The 20,333-nt window shown below is 51.2% G+C and overlaps 1 protein-coding gene across 8 annotated transcripts in view; it reads left to right on the top strand.

Moving 5' to 3' along the window:
- The first annotated feature begins 9,934 nt into the window (after nt 1-9,934).
- The window catches only part of Sez6l (seizure related 6 homolog like), a 164,175-nt gene continuing 153,776 nt past the window's right edge, over nt 9,935-20,333 (top strand). For 5 of the 8 annotated variants that reach the window (XM_031337424.1, XM_031337423.1, XM_031337422.1 and 2 more), the window contains exon 1: nt 9,936-10,651. In XM_031337424.1, coding sequence (XP_031193284.1) covers nt 10,555-10,651 — 97 coding nt within the window. In that variant the 5' untranslated portion in view covers nt 9,936-10,554. Of the gene's footprint in view, nt 10,652-20,333 lie in introns of all 8 variants that reach the window. The other 3 variants (XM_031337421.1, XM_031337420.1, XM_031337419.1) reach the window with 1 other exon arrangement.

The following is a 20,333-nucleotide window of genomic DNA, read 5'->3' as shown; positions in this document are numbered from 1 at the left end:
TAAACTGCTGGAGAAGAGCCCGAGAGTGTGTTGCGTCATTCTTGCTGGTCGAGGGTGGTCGCGACAACTGATCCCAGATCTTTAACTCCATCTGGAAAAACTGACCCCTGTGAGGGCTGCTGTGGCTTTGAAGAACTCCATAGCACCATGAAAACACCAGGATTTTGGATCCTGGAAGCCTCCGGCCTGGGCCACACATTGGCTTGTAGCTTAGGTTCTGAGATCACTGCCCACATTTGCAAAACAAAAACGGCCTTCAGGTTCTGAGTGTGAGGAGAGATTGGAACTGCCCTTGGGGTGGGGTAAGGCTCATCATCAATGTCTAATCATGGATATCCTGCCCTGTGCCCTGAGAGATGGCGATGGCGTGCCTCGGGCTCTTGTTCACCTCTGTGGCCAGTGGCTTGCAGCATTACAACCACGCCGCAGTTCTGATCTTTTTTTCTAGGGACTGTTTCTATCTAGCCCTTGTTCCCTGTGCTCTGGTGAATTTTCCATCCTCCCTTGTGGTGAGAATGAGGTCATGTGACAAACTTCTGACCAGAAGAGTACAACATGGCACGCCTCTGGAAGGCTATGAGCGTGGAGCTTGTTTGTCAATGTGCCTGGATCTGGAGAAAACTGAGGCAGGCCTTGGTGGGGAGGGGGCTGAGGGGGAGGGACTCCTGTGAGGACATTTCCTGGAACTGACTGAGGAGGACCCTCCCCAGAGTGGGAGCACCACCAGAACAAACTCACTTTGTACTTGCTCTTCCCCTCTGGCTGTCTCCGCTCTCAGAACCCAGCTTCTTCAGCCTCTGATGTGGACTCAAGACCGACAACCCTCCTGAAAGCTTCCAGGCTTCTGGCACCCAGCTAGGGCTACTGGGACCTCCAGGCCCTGGGTGCCTCCTCGCAGAGAGCCCAACACACAGGCAGTTGTCCAGCTGCAAGGCTGTACCATGTAAGTTAGTCTGATAAGCCCCTTTATGTGTACAGCCATTCTATCAGTCTATCCCTCGGCTCTTAGTATGAAAGGCAATGAAAAATGACCAGGATGTCACACAGCCACAGCATGCAAGTGACCTAGGTCCTTGGATCACCAAAGGTACACAATTTGGGGGAGCACTGAAACCTTACAGACTCCAGTGAGTGGTTACCAAAGCCCTTCTGCACAAAGCCACCAAGTCCTGAAGCCCTTCAGCTACTGTAGCCTTACCGGGTCCAGGCTGATCGTGGTGACTGGTCTTCACCATCAAGTCCACAGGCTTGGTTCCTGTCTTGTTCTGAGTGTACTGCTCACACATGGCCACTGCCCATCGACAGACAGATGACCCTGCTTCTAAACTAGACCTACCTGGAACTTCTGGGTCTAGGACTCACCCTTCCTTACGCAGCGCAAGACTGGTCCCTTCCAGTTTAGAGGAAAAGGAAGGGACATGGAAAGCAGAAAAAACCCACAGCATAGAAACATGGCCCTCTCATGGAGCAGAGCACCCACTCAAGTAGACACAGCCAGTGCCACCAGCATCTAGGGCTTCCCCTTGATCCCAGTCTACACTGACTTTTACTTTGGGTTAGTGTCTTAGCTTTGTATTTATCACCACTCCTTGGTGACGTGGGGAGATGAATAAGCAAGTAAGAGTATGAACCGAGTTCAATTCCCGCTACCAACATCAGATAATTTGTGACCACCATAACTCTAGCTCTAGGGGATTTAGTGCCCTCTATTGACCTCTGACTTCATTCTTGTGCACATACCCTCACACAAATGCAGGTATGTGCGCACACACACGAACACACAAACACACACACACACACACCACTTTAAAAAGAAAAACATAAAACTCCACTCACTGGATGCAAGCTCTGGATTTGTCCACCAATAGAGTTGTCTTAGTCAGGGTTTCTGTTGTTGCAATATGAAACACCATGACCAAAAAAGCAAGTTGGGGAGGAAAGGGTTTATTCAGCTTACACTTCTGCATTGCAGTAGAAACAAAATCAGGACAGGAACCAAAGACAGGAACCTGGAGGCGGGAGCTGATGCAGAGGCCATGGAGGATGCTGCTTATTGGCTTGCTCCTCATGGCTTGCTCAGCTTGCTTTCTTATAGAACCCAGGACTGCCAACCCAGGGATGGCACCACCTACAATGGGCTGGGCTCAATCACTAATTAAGAAAATGCCTTACAGCTGGATCTCATGGAGGCATTTCCTCAACGAAGCTGCGCCTTTCTAATGACTCTAGCTTGTGTCAAGTTGACACAAACCAACCAACCAGTCCAGGAGTCTTCCTTCTCTGTCCATGAAGTGGGCAGATGGCTCAACTAGGTTATTTGCAAGTACAGTCACAGACTGGACTCTCAGTGGCCATTAGGTATGCCATGGCTGTAACAATGGGAGCTTGGCACACTGTAGTTGGGACCCATAGACTCTGGGGTAGACTTAGTTCCAAATGAAGCCCTGGACATTCATCTGTGGCTCTAGCTTGGGATGAGAGCCTCTAGCCCAGTGTCTCAGAGGCCAGAATGCATATTGAGTTTCCCAGAACATGAGTAAGTAACCTTGGTTGGGACCCAGGTACAGGAGAAGGACTGTCCAGGGCTTGTTTCCATCCTGACACTTATTCTGGAAGGACTGAAAGACCCAAACCCAGAGACCCTTCCCCGAAATACGCGTTTAAACAAGGCTGGAAAATTACCAAGAGTTCCCCAGGCCGGTCTGGGGCAAAACAAGACCTTTGTGGTCGGACACCTGGGTGAAATGTTTCAAAAACACCATCTGTCAAGATCAACAAGAACAATGAGACTACCTCAAGACAATGGGACGGCCCCGAGACCCTCCTTCCCAGATCTCAAGAACAATGGGACTGCCCTGACAGAACTCAGGTTGAACCCCGAGTCACCCTGGCCTAATTTACATCACCCAATCAGAGATCTGTAACCATGCATCTGCTTCTGTATGCCCGCCTCCGGCTCATGTACCCTATAAAAGCCCCGCACCGGAGTACATCGGCGCCCCACTCTCCTGAGAGCAGATGCCCGGGTACCCGTAGCCCTAAATAAAAGTCTCTTTGCTCTTGCATCCGAACGCCTGGTCTCGTCGTCCTTCAGTGCACGGCCTCGGCCTGATAGAGGCCCGAATCTGGGACAAGATGCACCCAGACACTCCCAAGCATCCCCCAGAACTCCTCTTTGCTTTTATTATGTTCTCTACTTTGGTTCAGCCAGTGTTTGTTGGCTGTCTACGTGTTCCATAGTCTGAGTTCCACACCCCTGAAAACAGTCAGCCACATACCTCGATCTCAGCCTGGCCTCTCCCATCAGCACTGGACAAACAATAGGAGATCAGTCCTGGTTCCCCCAGGCACACAGCATCTAGAGGTGGGGCAAAGGATGGGCAGGCGCTATGCTATTTGAAGAACTGGGTGACCCAGGAAGATCCTGAACCTCATCTCCAACTGTGTTAGACCTTGCTGGACCCTGAGCAAGACTCCAATCCTGCCCTACTGGAGAACCCTGGTTTTCAGGCTCCCACAAGAACTAAAGTGTGTTTGAAGGGATTATGGATGTCAGAGAAAAGGAAGCTACCAACTGACAGGATGGGCCAGGAAGAGGAGAGAAGATGTGGGGGTCGAGGAGGAGGAGATGTGTGAGGAAGAAAGCACCCAGAGAGGGCAGCCGGAAGAGAGGAGCTCGTAGCAGACCAGTCGGTCTGTGGGCAAAGCAAAGAGCCAGAGACACCGACAGCCATGCTAAGGTCTGCAGCCCTGATAGTGTGGAGTACTGGGGAGCCATGGAAGCTGTAGGTTAGGGGAGGTTAGGGGCAGCATTTATCCTACCCATAAGACTTTAGGACATAGCTGCTATTGAACTGCTGTCTTAAGGCACACAGCGGAGGGAGAGCCTTTGTTTGACAATCAACAACTCCCTTTCCCGTCCTGAGCAATTTGTATCCATTCCCTCCTATCAAGCAGAAACCTGAAGTTTTCCAGACAGCCCTGCTGCTATGGCAACAACAGGAGAAACAAACAAAGCTCACATCAAGCGACTAAACTCAAAGCCTGTGAGGTCTCCATACCATTATTTTAATAATCGGCAATGGCCGTGTGGAGCCGCCGAGAGCAGCTTGCTTTCAGGGCACTGCCGCCAACGTGTCTGTCACTTGGGATGCCTTGAAGTGCTCATGGACACTTGGGATGCCTGGAAGTGCCTTGGCACTCAGATCATGCCTGCAGCTGGGAGTCCCCACTAGTGTAGACCCTTATTGCTAACAGTGGTCATCAACTCCTGGACTTGAGAAGCCAGGTGGCCAAATGGTTAGCGGATCCAGCCTCAGGCCAAGCAGCCCTGGGTGCAAATCCAAGCCCTGCGCCTTCCAGGCTGACGGTGCAAAGTGAAGATCTACTTGGGAGTCATTCAAATTTTAACCACACTTTATTGAAAACCCGCTGGAGCTTCCTGTTGCAAAAGGTCCTTGTGTTTGCTGAGCCCAGTCTGCACAACATCGACAGCACACGTGTAGACTCCTAAATAAACACAGAGGGTGTGTGGGCAGTTTCCTAAACTAAGAGAGATTTCAGAAATGGAAGGGGGGCTCTCTGGAGTGGACCCAGAGGGAACGATCCCTGAGGTCTCAGGTCAGAAACTTCAGAAAGCGGCACAGACAGATCTGAACAGAGGGATGAATGAAGCAGCACAGGCCTCCCCTCCAGCACTTGGAAATGAGGAGGGAGACTCTGAGTTCAAAGCCAGCCAGGGAGAGAGAGTAAGACCCTATCTTAAGCCGTGAGAAGGGATCACATGAGGGTTCTGTAGGCTGGGGAGGAGTTCAGCTTAGTATACAATAGTATGACCTCTTCAGGTGATTGTGAGGACTCGGTGGACATCAGATGATGAACTGCTCACAAATGTCAGCTTTCCCTCTCTCACCAGGGTGGGTCCAGTAGAATCTGGCAGTGCCTGGGTATGAATCTAACAGTGTAGAATCATTGTCCTTCAGAACTGGGAGGTGATTTCAAATGGATGTATTTTGAACCAGAGGGAGTTAGGTACATCTAGATTGAGCTCAGGGGTCAGACTTTCAGGGTTCGCAATCCCATGGGCTCTTGAATTTTAGACTATGCCAAGGTCCTCTGATACAGTGTTGGAAAATGGACCCACATCGACTTAGTGAACTTGGATGTGCGGCTTTTCTCTGCAGACGTTAGAAGTTCTACAGATGTTCCTGCCCTCTGCCCCACCTCTCCTGCCCCCCCTCCACCCTGGGGTTCTGAGACTGGGCTTTGGCTGGGGACAAGGCTGGAATATTGATTAGCAGGAGGCTGACCCAACCTGGCCCCTTCCACATCCCACACTGAAGAGAGTGGTAAGCTTTGAGAAGGAGGCAGAGAGCTCTGGTATGTTCCTGGAATTGAACAGAGCAGGCTGTCTGTGTTAATTCTGCAGGAAGCCAGTCACCGAGAAAACGGATCTGACTGGCTGCCGCGTGTCTGGATGGAGGACTTGAGAATGTTAGCTTCTCTGTACCCTTGGCCTCCGCCCGACTTGTGCCTGGGTCTAGATGCTGACAAAGTCACTTGGTGTACCCCACCTGAGCGGCTTTCTGCCCACTGTGTGCCTAGCTGCCCAATGCTCGTCAGAAAATCTGGAGGCAACAGCATTCACACCTGCTAAGAGCCTGCCAAATCAGGCTGGATTACCAGCCTCCTAGAGTGACTTGCTTTCCCCTGACAGTGACATTCTGGTCATTGATGATGTCTGAAGATGGAGAAACTGAGACTCACAGTCTGCATCTCAGAATGGAGTTCTGGCTCACATTCAAGAACGTCTGACTCCAGATGAACTCACTGAGCCCAAGTGCACAGTCACTCACAGGTCCTCAGCAACACAAGCTTAGATAACCCACCAGCACTTCCATGCAGACAAAGGCTGTCCTTAGGGGCTTGAAAAATGTGTGTGTTATGGCTTGCAACGTTAGACTACATAAATACAGAGTCATTAAATAATTTTTTCTCCCTTTTGAGGCCGGGGCTCATAACCCTTCATGGGGAGAGTCTCCCCTCTGGGCTTGTAGATCTGATGTTTCTGTCCCCCATCTTTGAGCTTTCTCTGTGCTCTTGGCTGTACAGCAGCTTTCCATCCTCTCTGGCCTCAGGAGAATGCAGATCAGTCGGCAGGCTGGCTTTGTGTTGTGTCAACTTTCAGTTGGAAAGGAAAGGCCCTGTCTTCTGGCACAGGCACTTCTTAAGAGACATCAGCACATCGCCAAGAGAGCCAAAAGGGAAGATTGTCCCCTGCAAGTGATATGGGAGCCAGGTGGGACAGGCTACCTCACCTCACACTTGACTATGTCCTTGCCAGCTTCCAGTTGGAGAGCTGTGTGAGCCCAGGCTTCCCACTAGGGACCGCAAAAGCTGTGCTCTGTGATGAACACCAGTTAAGATTCTAGAGGCTCCATGTTCACTTCAAAGATGGGGGCGGGGTGTGTATATTTCCAGGAACACTGTCTACCGGCATTTTAAAATTAAACCCCTCTTGTTAGTGATGTTTTCTTTTATATTGGTTCTTCTCTCTTCAAGACAGCAGATACTTTCTTCTCCAGTGTCCAGTGATAAAGTCTTTCGGTACACAGATGCTCGAGACAAAGGCACACAGAGCTTGGTCTGAACAGCGTGTGAAGAAGCATGCACCTTGTTGGCCTTGTTGAAGGACACACACTCATTAGTAGGGACATATTCAAACTGCAGGCTGTAACATTCTGAAGCCTAGACTTCCAGACACTCTGGGGAACTGGTTCCCTGGGATGGAACATTTGTCAACTGGAAAGGACATGGGCCTCTAAGTTGGCAGACATCACTAGACAGCCCTAGAAAGCAAGAGATGATATCCACTGTGTTTGTGGCTCCTCACACTGAGTTTGACATCTAGGAACCATTCATTGAGCACAAAGAAAATGGGATGGTGGGTAGATAGATAGATGGACAGAAGGATAAATGGGTGAATAGGGGGACAGAAGGAAGAAATGATGGGGCAGAAGGAAGGGGAAGGGAGGAAGGAGAGGCTCATGGGTAGATTATGATGGTTGGACTGGACAACACATGACGTACCTTCATACTGTGAAGAGAGTAGGTAGGCGCTAGATGGAAAGGTGGTGCATGGTGAGTGGATGGTTAGAAGGGAGGGACAGAGAGATTGACGGCTGGAGACATTGATGAATGGGAGGAATGGAGGGACGCATGGATGTACAGCTGGATGTGTCAATTGATGGGATGGATGGATAGTGAGTGGATGGATGGAGGATGGATGGATTTGTGGATGGGTGTGCCAATGGGTGGATGAGTGCATGGGTTGGATAGAATAAGTGAGTCGATGGTTATAACCAGACAGGTGGGTTGGTGGATGAAGGGTGTATGTGGATGGATGGATGGGTGGATGGATGGATGGTTGAGTGGATGGATGGATGGATGAATGGATGGATGGGTGAGTGGATGGGTGAATGGGTCGGTGGGTGGGTAGATGGGCAGGTGGATAGATAGATAGATTGAGAGACCAACTCCAGAGAGGATGGTGGCTCACAGAAAGACACTCAAAAAGGTAGAGAAGTGGTCAGAAGCTCCAGCTTCCTCTCACAAGCACCTGGGATTGACACTGCATTAGGTTAGGTCCAGGGCACTGTTGATAACAATTGCTCAGACTAAGGCCAAACCCCAGACTAAGCTTTGAGTTGACCTACCCCTGAGGTCCTCTCCCTTACCCCAGAAGCATGCATAGTGCATCCTGACACACTTCGAGGACACTGTTGCTCATTGTCAGTCACTCCACATGGCAGGCATTATTTTTATTCCTACCCCCCTGAAAAAGGAAACTAGAACCCAGAGAACACAAGTCAGTTGTTTTTGGCCTTCTGCAAGGACAGAGGCGAGTCCAGCCTTTGCCTCCACTGGCTGATGTTTAACTGCTCAAAGGTTACCGCTCACAAAGCAGCCTGTGAGGAGGACAGACTTACAGGCTCACTCCAACTGCAGGAACAGAACCTAGGCTTCTCTACCCAGCTAGCCGCGAGCACAGGAAGTCCATACTGACCCCAAACCAGGGCCAGGCATAACCTGGCAGTAGACAGAGCACAAACCTGGGCAGAGCCAGGCCGTGTATTCTATGGAGCATGTCACCTTGCCACCTCAGTTTACTCTTCTTTAAAATGGGTCTGGTAATGGGGAATATCTTCCCCCACAAGCTACTTTTGTTCCAGCTCTGACCCCAGCTGGCTCTTCTTTCTGGTGACATTCGTCTGCCTGATGCTATCAACACTGTGTCTTCAGATTACTGAGTTTCCCTCCTTTACAGTTTCGGCACAAACTGAACTAGTTAACACCTGCTGTGCGCTCAGTGGGTTGATAGTCTGTGGTGCTGTTGTGTGTCTCCCTACCCTTACTAATGGGTGACTGCACTGATGGACATCTAGCAGTAGTCCACTGGGAGTGGGGAGGTGGTGAACAGCCAGGAGGAGCCACCAAGTCTCACCCCAGAGGCGACCATCTTGTTTGAGGGGAAGGATCATGTTTGGGGACAGGAGTCTGATTTTCAACTCACGCCTGGTCTTGAATTCATCCATCCGATCACTTCCTGGCTGAGTGGCTTTGGTGAGGTTGGCCCTCTAAGGGCATCCAGAAGAAATATTGATCACCTCGATCACTGCCAATCATTATGAAATTGAAACGGGGACCACAGCAGAGTCTGGCGAGCTGTGGGAGCTTACAAGCCTTCCTACCTTGATCTCCAAGGAGAAAGCTGGCACTTACGGCTCCTGTGTTCCTTCCTCCCTTCCATTGTTCTGTATTCCCGCTTCATGCTTCTGTTCCTCAGGGGTTACTGAACTAGTCCTATGCAGGACCTGAGAATGAGGGGGTGGGCCAGGATGCTCTTTACAATGGCCACCCTCATGCTCCCAAGGCAGGACAGCATGCCATTTCCCCAGAGGAGGAACCAGGCCTTCTATACAACCTTTTCAAAACCCCACTTTCTGAGACCCACTTGACTTGACTGGCCAGAGAGGACTCTTCCTTTAGCCCAGGTGAACATGGAGGAAATGGGGCGGGGAGGGGGTGACATTCTCAATCTGGGCTTCATGCAAAGAGCATCCCAAGAGTGAGTGAGAGGGGCATCTGGAACCAGGAGCAGAAGAGTCCCTCCTCCCAGCTCTCCTCCTGCCTCCAATGCTCCCCTCCCCCACTTCTTTTTTAGGAATTCCCAGTCTCTCCACTCTGCTACAGACATTTCCAACCCCCACCCCCAATTGCTACAACCTTCTCTCCATCTGCTCCCTGCTTGAGCGGAGTGGCAAGGTGGGGCGGGGGAGGGGAGGGCTTCTAACTTGGGGTGAGGGGCCTGGGAAGCCAGCTGGGCCTGTGAAACTCGGCCGAACAAGGAGAGCAGTCTCCCTTGGTGTGAGGCATCTCCCGCCTGGCCCTTGGCCAATGCCTGGCTATAAGTGACTGCTTGTCTTCCTCACCCACTGCGCCCATCTCCTCTGTTTATGGAAGAAAGACGCGTTGCTAGAGAATCTGAACTGGACAGAGGCGGTCAGAGGATGGGCCCAGACCCAAAGCTTCCATGGGGCGGGGGTGGGGGAGCACGGGGTCGGGCTCTGGAAGCCTGGCGGATCTGCAGGGCGCTATTGCGAGTGCTAATGTAGCAGATGGGGCTGGAATCATAACATGGGTGGTGGGTCTTCACCTAAGAGTCTGTGGCTAGGCGCTTCCAGGGTGGAGAACCACTTGGTATCCGACAGAGGATCCCGTGGTCCTGTGTGTTGGTCCAACGAGTCCCTGGATGCAGTCGTTGTGGCTTCCTAGGTCACTGGGACTCTGTGGAAGCATCAAGGCATTTGGGGGATAGGAAAGGGTGGGGGAGGGGAGGGAAGGGTGGAGGCGGGTGGGGCCCTCAGGAGCCAGAGAGGGCTGTACAGTGGGGATACAGGCCAGGTTGCTGGCCCACTGGGTTTGCAAGGACACATCGGGCGCTCTTCCGCCTCGTCTGACTGTCCCAGCATCCGCAAAGAGAGTAGGGACCCTGGGCCCACCCAGGACCCGGCGACATCACCAACTTCTCAGGGCCGGAGGGCTAGGCTGCCCCCGGAACGGCACTCGGCCGCCTCCTCGCGCTCACTTCCCTCGCTCGCTCGTTCGCTCGCTCTCTCTCCTGCTCGCTCGCTCGCTCGGGCACCAGCCCCCGCCCTCCGCTCGCTCGCCGCCCGCGGCTCCTCCTCACTCGTCCATCGCCCGCGCCGGTGCAGCTCGGCCAGAGCCACGGCGGGCTGCGCGTCCGCCAGGAGCCGCTGCCCTGATCCTACTGCCCGGATCCCTCTGCCTGAACCCCGCTGCACCAATCCCTGTCTGGACCTCGCTCTGGGATACCGCTGCTTGGAGCCTTCTGTCCACATCTCTCCCTCTCCCTGGACCGCACTGCATGATTCCAGCTGCCCGAATCCTTCTGCTTGGACTCCGCCGCACGGATCCCTCTGGCTGGACCAACCACACGGATCTCTCTGCGCCGACCCCGGCTCCGTAGCTACGATGCCCGTGGCACGGCCACAAGCCGTGGGACCCGACAGGATCTCTCTGCTCCTTGTCGCCTTCCTCCTGGGGAGCCCCGCGGCAGCTCAGGCGGAAGGTAAGCACCCCGAGGGCCCCGGCCCAAAGAGGGTAAAGTTGTTGCGGCTGACCCGAGCGGTCGGGGGTCTCAGCTGGTCCGGGAACACACGCGCCACCCGCGGGACCGCCCGGATTCCGGGCTAGGCACCTCATCCCTGCCGGAGCGCGGAGGCGGGGACGCATCTGAAGGACTCCCGCTTAGGGCTGCGGGTTCTTCTTCGGTCTCTGGGCTGGAGACAGACTCCCTTTTGCAGTCTGAAGAAGCTTCCCGGAGAAGCTTCTGAGAGTGGGGTCCTCTCCAAACCTCCAGATTCTGGAGGCTCTCTGCAACTGCACCCGGGGCTGGCTGCCAGGTTATTCTTCCAGGCTCTGTGAAAGAGGATGGGTATAGGAAACGGACAGCTGACTGCCTGTCTCCAGAACCAGATTCCCTCCCATCCCACCATCCCACGCTGTCTCGGACTATCCGGAGGGGCTGTCTTCTGGATAGGTCCCAGCCAGGTGTCAGGAAATTGGACTTGGGTGTGGCTTCCTCTGATGGAGGAGAGCTCAGGGCTCCCAGAACTTGACGAGAAGAGAGATGTTAGAACCTCACAGGCTGGGTCTCTTTTCTCCCCTCTACAGCCTCATCGATATTAGGAATGTAGAGAGGGTGCTAGTGAGACCCACGTGCTTGCTGCTTAGGAAGGGGGTCTGAGTTTGTGGCGATTGTCGCTTCCTTCATCTGCCTGGAGTCACACCTTCGCTCCACCCTGCTGGGGTCCCAGGAAGTTATAGTGAGGTGCTGAGGTGGCAAGAGGAGGGAGACAAATAACTCACCCAAAGCCGACCCCAACCCCGCCCCCAGAGATATGGGGGTGGGCTAAAGACACCAGGAGAGCCCACTGTGTCAGCTATTGGGGTTTAACCACTTAACCTTTCATTCTCTTGGCAAGGTGTGACTCTTGTTTCCTCCCGTGGTAACTTACAAAACAAAGCTGGGAGCCTGCCTGAGCTGGCCACAGCATGGGGCGCTCACCCCACCCCCATGCACCCCCATCTATCTGGAGTTCTGTTTTATTGAGGTCTTCTTGATCTGGAGTTCTGGGGGCAGAGAAGCATTGCCGCTTTGCCGCGGAGAATTCTGGGCCCCTGAGTTCAGCACCAGAGGCCCCGGACAGCTCTCAGCTCTCCGGGCCCTAGCTCTGGGTCCCATCTCTTCCGTGTGGCCTGGAGTGCCCTCAGCATACATCAGACATTATATATCCCCAGTCTGTTGGGCCCAGAAATGAGAGCAGTGGGCACGATGTGCCTCCTCTATTTAACAAAACATATCATTGAGAACACCCCCCTCCCCTGTGAGACAGTGGTATTTCCAATTTACACCAGGTCTGGGCAGTTTCCCTAGGAAAGATGGGAAGAGAGATTTGGTTTAAATCAATAGTCTCTACCCAGCATGCCCTTACTTAATTAGCTGTCTCTTTCCAACAATAGCTTGGTGGCCTTGAACCGAATCCAGATTACCCTGCCCCAGCTCTTAAATCTGTACGCGCGCGCGCACACACACACACACACACACACACTCCACAAGCAGAACTCAAAGATGCCCAGAGGCTCACCATCTTTTCTAAAGTGGCCCTACCTCTGAGTTTGACATTATCTAAGGCACCACCCTTGGCATGGGGGTGGGGCCTTAATGGCATGTAGGGAAATGTCACCCAAGATCAGGATCCTGTATCCTGATTCCTCAGTGTGTGCCAGAGTGTAGGAGGAAAAGCAGGATGTGTGCATTTGCGATTTCAATTTTTAGATATTTTATATTTTGCAACTGCTCCACACCATGGCTAGTGAGCATATATTTTTAATTAACTTCAGGTCACTGCCAAATTAAAGTCCACTGATATACTTCATCCAAAGGCTCATTACTAACCATGGGGTTCCGACTGAGTCATAAGAAGGGAGCCAGGGTAGCCCATGGGCACTGCCAGTTCTCATGGTCCATTTGGAAACAATTGATCTTCCGCAATAAATTCTATTTTTAACCGGCAGCTCATATCCACAAACCAGAGAAGAGAGGCATCTGAGGAGCCCAGTGTTGCAGAGTCGTCTTTCTGTGTGCGGCGTGAGGGGTGGGAACTTGTTGCAATATTCCTAGGCAGGGTGTGCATTCTCTGGGCCGTTTTGCTGGGAATAAAGTGTAGCTTGTTTTGAAGAGGACCCCTATTGCCTAAGACGTGCATGTGAGAGCAATGCACGTACACGCTAAGACTGCAAAGCCTGGCGTTTCTTTTCTTTTTCCTTCGGATTAACAAAGCAAATCCACTATCTCTCAGTAAGACTCTAATTTGTTGCCTCCCTAGCCCCTGACATGTAGTGAGATGTATCGTTGTAACGTTGGCCTTAACTGTGTTTTCCTATGAATTTGCTGTTCTTTTTCAAGGAGTTCTGGCTGCCCCCACTAGGGACTACCGGACCCAAACTTGAAAGATTTTTCTTTTATTCACACAGTTATGCTTGGCATTGGGAAGCAATATCGACTTCCTTTCTTTCTTCTTTCAAGGCAAAAAAGGGGGGGGGATATTTCCTAAACAATTTGGTTTATGATTTTTGGTTAGGAGTCCGTTCCTGCAAGCAGTTCAAAGGAGCGCAGTACACAGGCTCTCCTGTGTGCCGGTTGATGGCTTCATGGCAGGCCCATACTGCATACCTCCACTAGGGGCGCTCATAGCTGCAGCTGGTGACTGAGGGCAGGAAGACACATGTATGTCCTGTTGAAAGCTAAGATGGTCCTCAGCCTGGTGGTCTGAGCACGTGGCCCCACTCCCTGTGGCTGGAGGTACTTGGTCCTTATTTCTCAGGGAGAGATTACTGCCGGCTTTTGGCACACAGTGAAAAGGGGGGACGCAGAGATGAGAAGTTTGCAGAGGATGCTCTCCCAGAAGGTGTCATTACAACTCAGACCCCCCTCTCGTCCTTTTTTGCCAGTGTTTGGACTCCATTATAGAGGCAATTGCAAAACGAGGGCCACGGCAAGGCTGCTTTGGTGAGCAGTCGGGCTGAACTTGAGAAGCAGAATAGCTGGGTTTGGGAAAATGGTTTGAAAATCAGAGCTGCCTCAGTCCCAAAGCTCAGTCCATTCATTGCTTAAGGGCACTCATCCTTCAGAGAGACCATCTTGTCTGGTACTCCATTCTGCCATCTGTGGGACATAAATAGAATGGGGGCGGGGCTGGTAGGACCAACCTAGAAGGGTGGTTATAGGATTCTGTAACTGGTGTAAAAAGAAACTAGCATATGTTAGTGCACACGCAATGGTTTCCTGTTCCCCAAGAACAAACTTCCTCTCTGAACAGGTACCGAGAAAGTAGCCCCCCAAAATTGGGCAAAGCAGATGTTCACATAAATACTGAACTAATTTAGGCCAAAGTTGGGGAGGAGGGCCAGAAGGCAGCCCTACTTGCCCGCCCCACACCATGTAGAGAGGGAGATCTCAGTATCACACGGGGTAGAGAGCTTTCCTTCCCAGACCCTCCCCCCTCCACACACACTGCATGGCTTTGAACCTACCAGCAGGAATTAGAGTTCACAGTTAATGGCACCGAGAGATGACAGATTAGAAAGATGACATGAGAGAGCCTTCCTGTGTGCCGAGTTCTGATATGACTCGCTCTGTTCAAGCCATTGTAACAAAAAACCCCTCACATTCTATGACTGGAAACCCTAGTTTCCAGGATTCTAGGGGTGTAGCATTACTAGGAGGGGTGGTCTTGTTAGAGTGGGTATAACCTTGCTGGAGTAGCTGTGGCCTTGCTGGAGTAGGTGTGGCCCTGTTGGAGTGGGTGTGACCTCGTTGGAGAGGGTGTGGCTCTGTTGGAGTAGGCGTGGCTGGTAGTCCAAGTTCATAAAGCCAGCAGAGTTTGTCTGGTAGGAACTGTCTTCCTGGTTTGCAAATGTCCACTCTCTCATGTGGCTGCAAAAGATAGTGGGATCTGGTGCCCTCATTTTCCAAGGGTTGTGATCTCATCTGGGGGCTCAGCCCCTCAGGCCTCACTGTAACTCAGTTGCCTCTGGGTTTTTGATGTAGGGCTGGGGAGGGATATGAGCAACACTCGGGGCACAATGTTGGCCTGCTGGGCACCACTTTCTGCACCCCAGCAAGAGATCCACGGGGTCTCAGCTATCAGTTGTGTGCTTTAGTGGATCGATGGACCACAATGGAATCTGACAGGTGGTTGTGTATGACTTTCATCAGGCCTGATGAGTGAAGTCTTGCTGAGCAGGGCTGGCCCTGGAGAAATGCAGCAGGTTCCAAGAAGAGAATTCTACACGAGGCAGGGAAACCCTGAAGCAGGCTTAACTCTTAGAATTAAAAAGAGGGATGTATCATTATTAGGAGGGGTGGCCTTGTTAGAGTGCGTTTAGCCTTGCTGGAGTAGGTGTGGCCCTGTTGGAGTAGGTGTGACCCTGTTGGAGTAGGTGTGGCCCTGTTGGAGTGGGTGTGACCTCGTTGGAGTGGGTGTGGCTCTGTTGGAGTAGGTGTGTCACTGTGGGCAAGGGCTTTAAGACCCTCCTCCTACCTGCCTGGAAGCCAGTCTTCTGCTAGCAGCCTTCAGATGAAGATGTAGAACTCTCAGCTCCTCCTGCACCATGCTTGCCTGGATGCTGCCATGCTCCTGCCTTGATGATAATGGACTGAACCTCTGAACCTGTAAACCAGCCCCAATTAAATGTTGTCCTTTTTTGCTTTGTTTTGTTTTGTTTTGTTTTTCAAGACAGGGTTTCTCTGTATAACCCTGGCTGTCCTGGAACTCATTCTGTAGATCAGGCTGGCCTTGAACTCAGAAATCAGCCTATCTCTGCCTCCCAAGTGCTGGGATTAAAGGCGTGCACCACCACTGCCCGGCAAATGTTGTCCTTCTAATAGTTGCCTTGGTCATGGTGTCTGTTCACAGCAGTAAAAACTTAACCAAGACATAGACTGTTGTCCTTCCTGTGCCCTGGTCTCAGGAGTTCCCTAGATAAAAGGGAGCGAAGGATGGTTACTAACTCATTCATTGTCCTTCATTACAGATGGAGAGCGGCCTTTTCATAAAGGACTGCTCAGTCCCCATGCAGCTTCCCACTGGTTTGTACATGGAAGCAGCCCCAAGGTAGCCGTGACAATGACACAGAGCAAACATTCTTGCTTTGTGGGAGGCTGAAGCATGGGCACGGGGCGCCTCTGCAGACCCATGTGGACTCAGTTAGCTATAACAGACTGTGTCTGCAATGAAAACGCCAATTATGGAGTGTTGGTTTGTTCCAAGCCTTGTACTGAGTGGTTTGTGAAGATCGTGTAGAGAATCCTCAGCTCAAACCCACCAGGCAGAAGAACATGTTATTCCTGCTGTGCAGATGAGGGAAACTGAGGTTCAGAGCAACCAGGCAAAGGGTCACAGGCTGTATTGATCCCAGGCGTCCTGTCCTCTGCTCTCCTAACAGGGAGGGCAGGTGTCACATTTAGGAATCTTGTCTTGGGAGGCAAGAAGTGAGAAGGTTGACAGTGAATTCTGCTGGGATGCCCATTTCATTAAAACCAGCCTCTTGGCTAATTGTGGTGCCACACCCATCATCCCAGCACTCAGGAAACTGAGCTGCAGATTTTGACTCCCAGACCAGGCCCTATAGTGTGTAAGAGGGGGTGCGAGGAGGGAGGGAGAGATCTTGTGTGTGTACTGTCTTGTGTGTGTGTGTATATATGTGTGTGCTATCATGTGTGGGTGTTATCTTGAGTGTGTGTTATTTTTTGTGTGCTATGTTGTGTGTTTATTATCATGTGTGTATTATTATGTGTGTGTTGCTATCATGTGTATGTGTTATCTTGTGTGTGTGCCATCTTTTTTTTTTTTTTTTTTTTTTTTTTTTTTTTTTTTTTTTTGGTTTTTTGAAACAGGGTTTCTCTGTGTAGCCCTGGCTGTCCTGGAACTCACTCTGTAGACCAGGCTGGCCTTGAACTCAGAAATCCGCCTGTCTCTGCCTCCCAAGTGCTGGGATTAAAGGCGTGTGCCACCACCGCCAGGCTGTGTGCTATCTTTTGTTTGTGTATGTATGTATGTGTGCTATCTTGTGTGTGTGTGTGTGTTATCTTGTGTGTGTGCTACCATGTGTCTGTTATCTTGTGTGTGTATGTGTGTGTGTGTGCTATCTTGTGTGTGTGTGTGTGTGTGTGTGTGTGTGTGTGTGTGTGAGATATACAGGTACATTCACCTGCATACACAGGTGTGGAGACCAGAGGCTAACATTGGGTGCATTCCTCAGAAATTCTCAACTTTACTTTTGGAATTGAATCTGGAGTTCACTGATTTAACGAGACTGGTTGACCAGTGCATCCCAGGGGTGCACCTGCCTCCATGTCCCCAGTGATGGAGTTATAGGCACACATACTCGCTGCTGGCTTTCATATGGGTGCTGCAGTCTGCACTCAAATCCTTATATGAATCCTGCAAGATCTATACCCACTGAGCCACTTCCCCAGGCCCCAAATCTTATCTTCAAAGTACACCACTTAACACCAAGCTCCATGATGTCTCCCTACCCAGAATTCCTGACACAGCAGGGGCCAAGCAGCACCAGAGATGTGGGTGTTGAATGCACTCTGGTGACTGGCACCGTGCCTGGTACTCAAGCTAAGGATAAGGAGGATAAATTGAGTCAGAAGCAAAGGTGTAGGGGGCAGTGCCAAGTTACCTCCAGTTTTCATCCAGAGGGGACCAGGGAATCATTGAACGCAGCCAGACCGTGGGAATGGCTGCTCACTCTGGGACCAGCCCTGTCATATGATTATAACATGGATGCGGGGACAGGAGGAACCCCGCCAAGACACAGCCACCAGGTGAGACCAATTCTGAGCTCACTAAGCCCCAAAGGCTTCTGGGATGGAGATCACAATCAGCTAGAATTGCCCTAAGTCCTCAACAGCTTCAGAAGAGGAAGCTCAGGGTTTATTTTGTGCAGCCAAGAAGAATCACAAAGGAGGGCCAGGCAATGGCACAGCAGCCTTGGTTCACATGGAAACTGACTGAGATTACTCATTAGTTGAAGAGAAATCAGAATACAGGACCCAAGTTCTGCCACTTACTAGCCACAAGCCAGAGTCTTTTCATCTGCTAGTGGACTGCAGCAAACACTACCAGATTCATGAGGCTGCCCTCACGGGATTGGGAAAGGACAAATCAGGAGCTTGGTACTCACCAAGTAGTTGAGCCTCAGGAAGGTGGGGCTACTCTGGAAGCCAAAGACCCCAAACACTCCAACTTCCTTCTCCCCTCATGAAGGGAGGTGGATATGAGACAGTACCTTCTATACATTTTCCCACCTGATCCCTGTCTGATTCTGTCAGGTGGCATCCCTACCTGAGTTTTACAGAAGGGGAAACTGAGTCTCAGAAATGCCCTGGGCACTTGCTCAGGATCTGTGATGGCTGGTTTTATGTCTATTTGAAACAAGGTAGAGTCACTTGGAAAGAGGAAACATCACTTGAGAAAATGCCTCCATCAGATTGGCAGGTGATCAGGCCTGTGATAACATTTTCTTGGTTGGTGATTGACATGGGAGCAGTGTCACCCCTAGGCTGGTGGTCCTGGGTATATAAGAAAGCATGCTGGCTGAGCAAGTTTGAGGAGCAAGCCGGTAAGCAGCACCCCTCCATGGCCTCTGCATCAGCTCCTGCCTCCAGGTTCCTCCCTGCTTGAGTTCCTGTCCTGACTTCCTTCAGTGATGAACTGTGATATGGAAGTGTAAGCCGAATAAACCCTTTCCTCCCCAAGTTGTTTTTGGTCATGATGTTCTATCACTGTAATAGAAACCCTAGACAGGGTCTTATGGGCAGTGTATGACAGAGGCAGGATTCAAACCCAGGATCTTTGGATCCCAAATCCCAGCTTTGTTCTAGATGGTGAGGCAGCCTCAAGAAGAAGCCCCTCTGCTGGGATTCTACACTGTCTTCTCATCCAGATGAGATGTCAGGTGTCCTGAGTCAGATTACCCTGCCATAAAGTGGTCACCTCAACTTTACTCAGATCTACAGGATGGCTCCTATGTGCAGCCTATATCCCCATAGCCCGGACCATCACCCAAGGTAACCTCCTGCTGGCTCAGCTGAGGCTACAGACAAAATTCCCAGTAGGTCAACCTGGAGCTGTTTGCTGCATCTCTCTGTACCTTGGAGATTCTTTGTGGTCAACTCCATGTGGATGTGTCCAGTTTGTTGCAAGTAATCCAGCCCAGGAAAATAGTTTCTATTGCTGCTACAATGTATTGCCCGGCTAACCCCTACTCACCAGTCAGCACCCTGTTCCTGTAGTTTCTTTTCCTATGAAGCTACCTGTTGCTTCTCTTCTCCTGTTCCAGCCTCATCATCCCTCACCATCCCTCAGGGATGGGTAATTCACACACCATTCATTCACACGTGCCCCTTGGTGTCCTTTTCTAGAGGCTCAACTGGATGTTCTACATCTGAGCACCCACCCCTCAGCTGGGTCTGCCCCAGGGAAAGTGCACAGACCATTTGTCAGAGATGTTAAATTACTTTCATCTTTGTGGTGAGACAAGGTTGAACCTCCCAGGTCTGTTTGGTCTCAGGTGGCCTCATCTTAAAAGACAGCAATACCAAGATCCTCCCTCCTCCCTCATAGGATAGCTGCAAGGAAAAAAAATCAATGAGGTAATGAATGGGAAATGGCTGAAGACATCTACAATGAAAGGATGAACAGAGGGAAATCAAGCATGAAGGAAAAAAATACACCCTGTAAGGAGAGAAGACCCCACTTTGAGCAATGCTGTACAATGATGGGTGCTCTGGCAGGCCTCTGGAACCTATCTTTCTTTCCAGAGAAAGTGCTGGATATAGTTGTCCATGCAGCCAAGGCCACTGACAAATGGAAACTCTGTGGATGCCCTACAGGTGGCCTTGGGATCTGTCTTCTTTTGGGTCTCAGGCAGCTCCAACATCAGCACATGCCCCGCTGATGAGAGAACACAGTAACATTAGTAAGAGTCAGGCTTCAGAATCAGCAGCCTGGCTTTTGACTGTGCTGCTAGGTCCACCCTTAAAGGAATAACTTTGGACCCTGAGCTGGTGTAAACCTTGACGAGGGTGGCAGTCTCTGTTTTGTCCTGCCCCAGGGATGATGTACTGGGTGGATGTGGTTCCACCAATCTTCCCAGGGTCTACCATGCTGGACAGCATGGAGTGAGCACCAATCTCCATCTTCCCAGAAAGCCATGGACTGTTCTGGACCATCACTAACTCAACCAAGGATGCTCAACCTTTTCCTAGTTCCCAACTCAAGTTTTAAAGTTGAATGTGGCTAGTCCCTGCTCTTTGTGGCGGTCAATTGGTTGGCTCGCTTAACCCAGTAGGGTCACATAGAGCAATGGCCACTAGAGTTATCACTCATGGGCTCTGCTGCCTTGGTTTCACCCTTCATGGTGCTAAGATTTGGCCCTAGCCAGCACATACATGTTCAACAGGCTCGGGGAGGGGACACACAAACAATCATAGCCAAAAAGCTAAGGGGTCCCACAGTCATGATGACTGACTTGTCTTACTCTCTCTGGATGGGGCTTGAGGATGAAAACTGATTCTTACTATTTCTGTGAGTGAGTGAAGAGACTGGATAGATCCTGGGTGGATGATGGATGGGTAGGGTGGGTGGATGATGGATGGATGGATGGATGGGTGG

This window comes from Mastomys coucha, unplaced genomic scaffold, assembly GCF_008632895.1.
Source record: "Mastomys coucha isolate ucsf_1 unplaced genomic scaffold, UCSF_Mcou_1 pScaffold22, whole genome shotgun sequence".
Lineage (NCBI taxonomy): Eukaryota > Metazoa > Chordata > Mammalia > Rodentia > Muridae > Mastomys > Mastomys coucha.
Note: the sequence above shows the minus strand (reverse complement) of the source record. Positions and strands in the feature narration are given on the sequence as shown.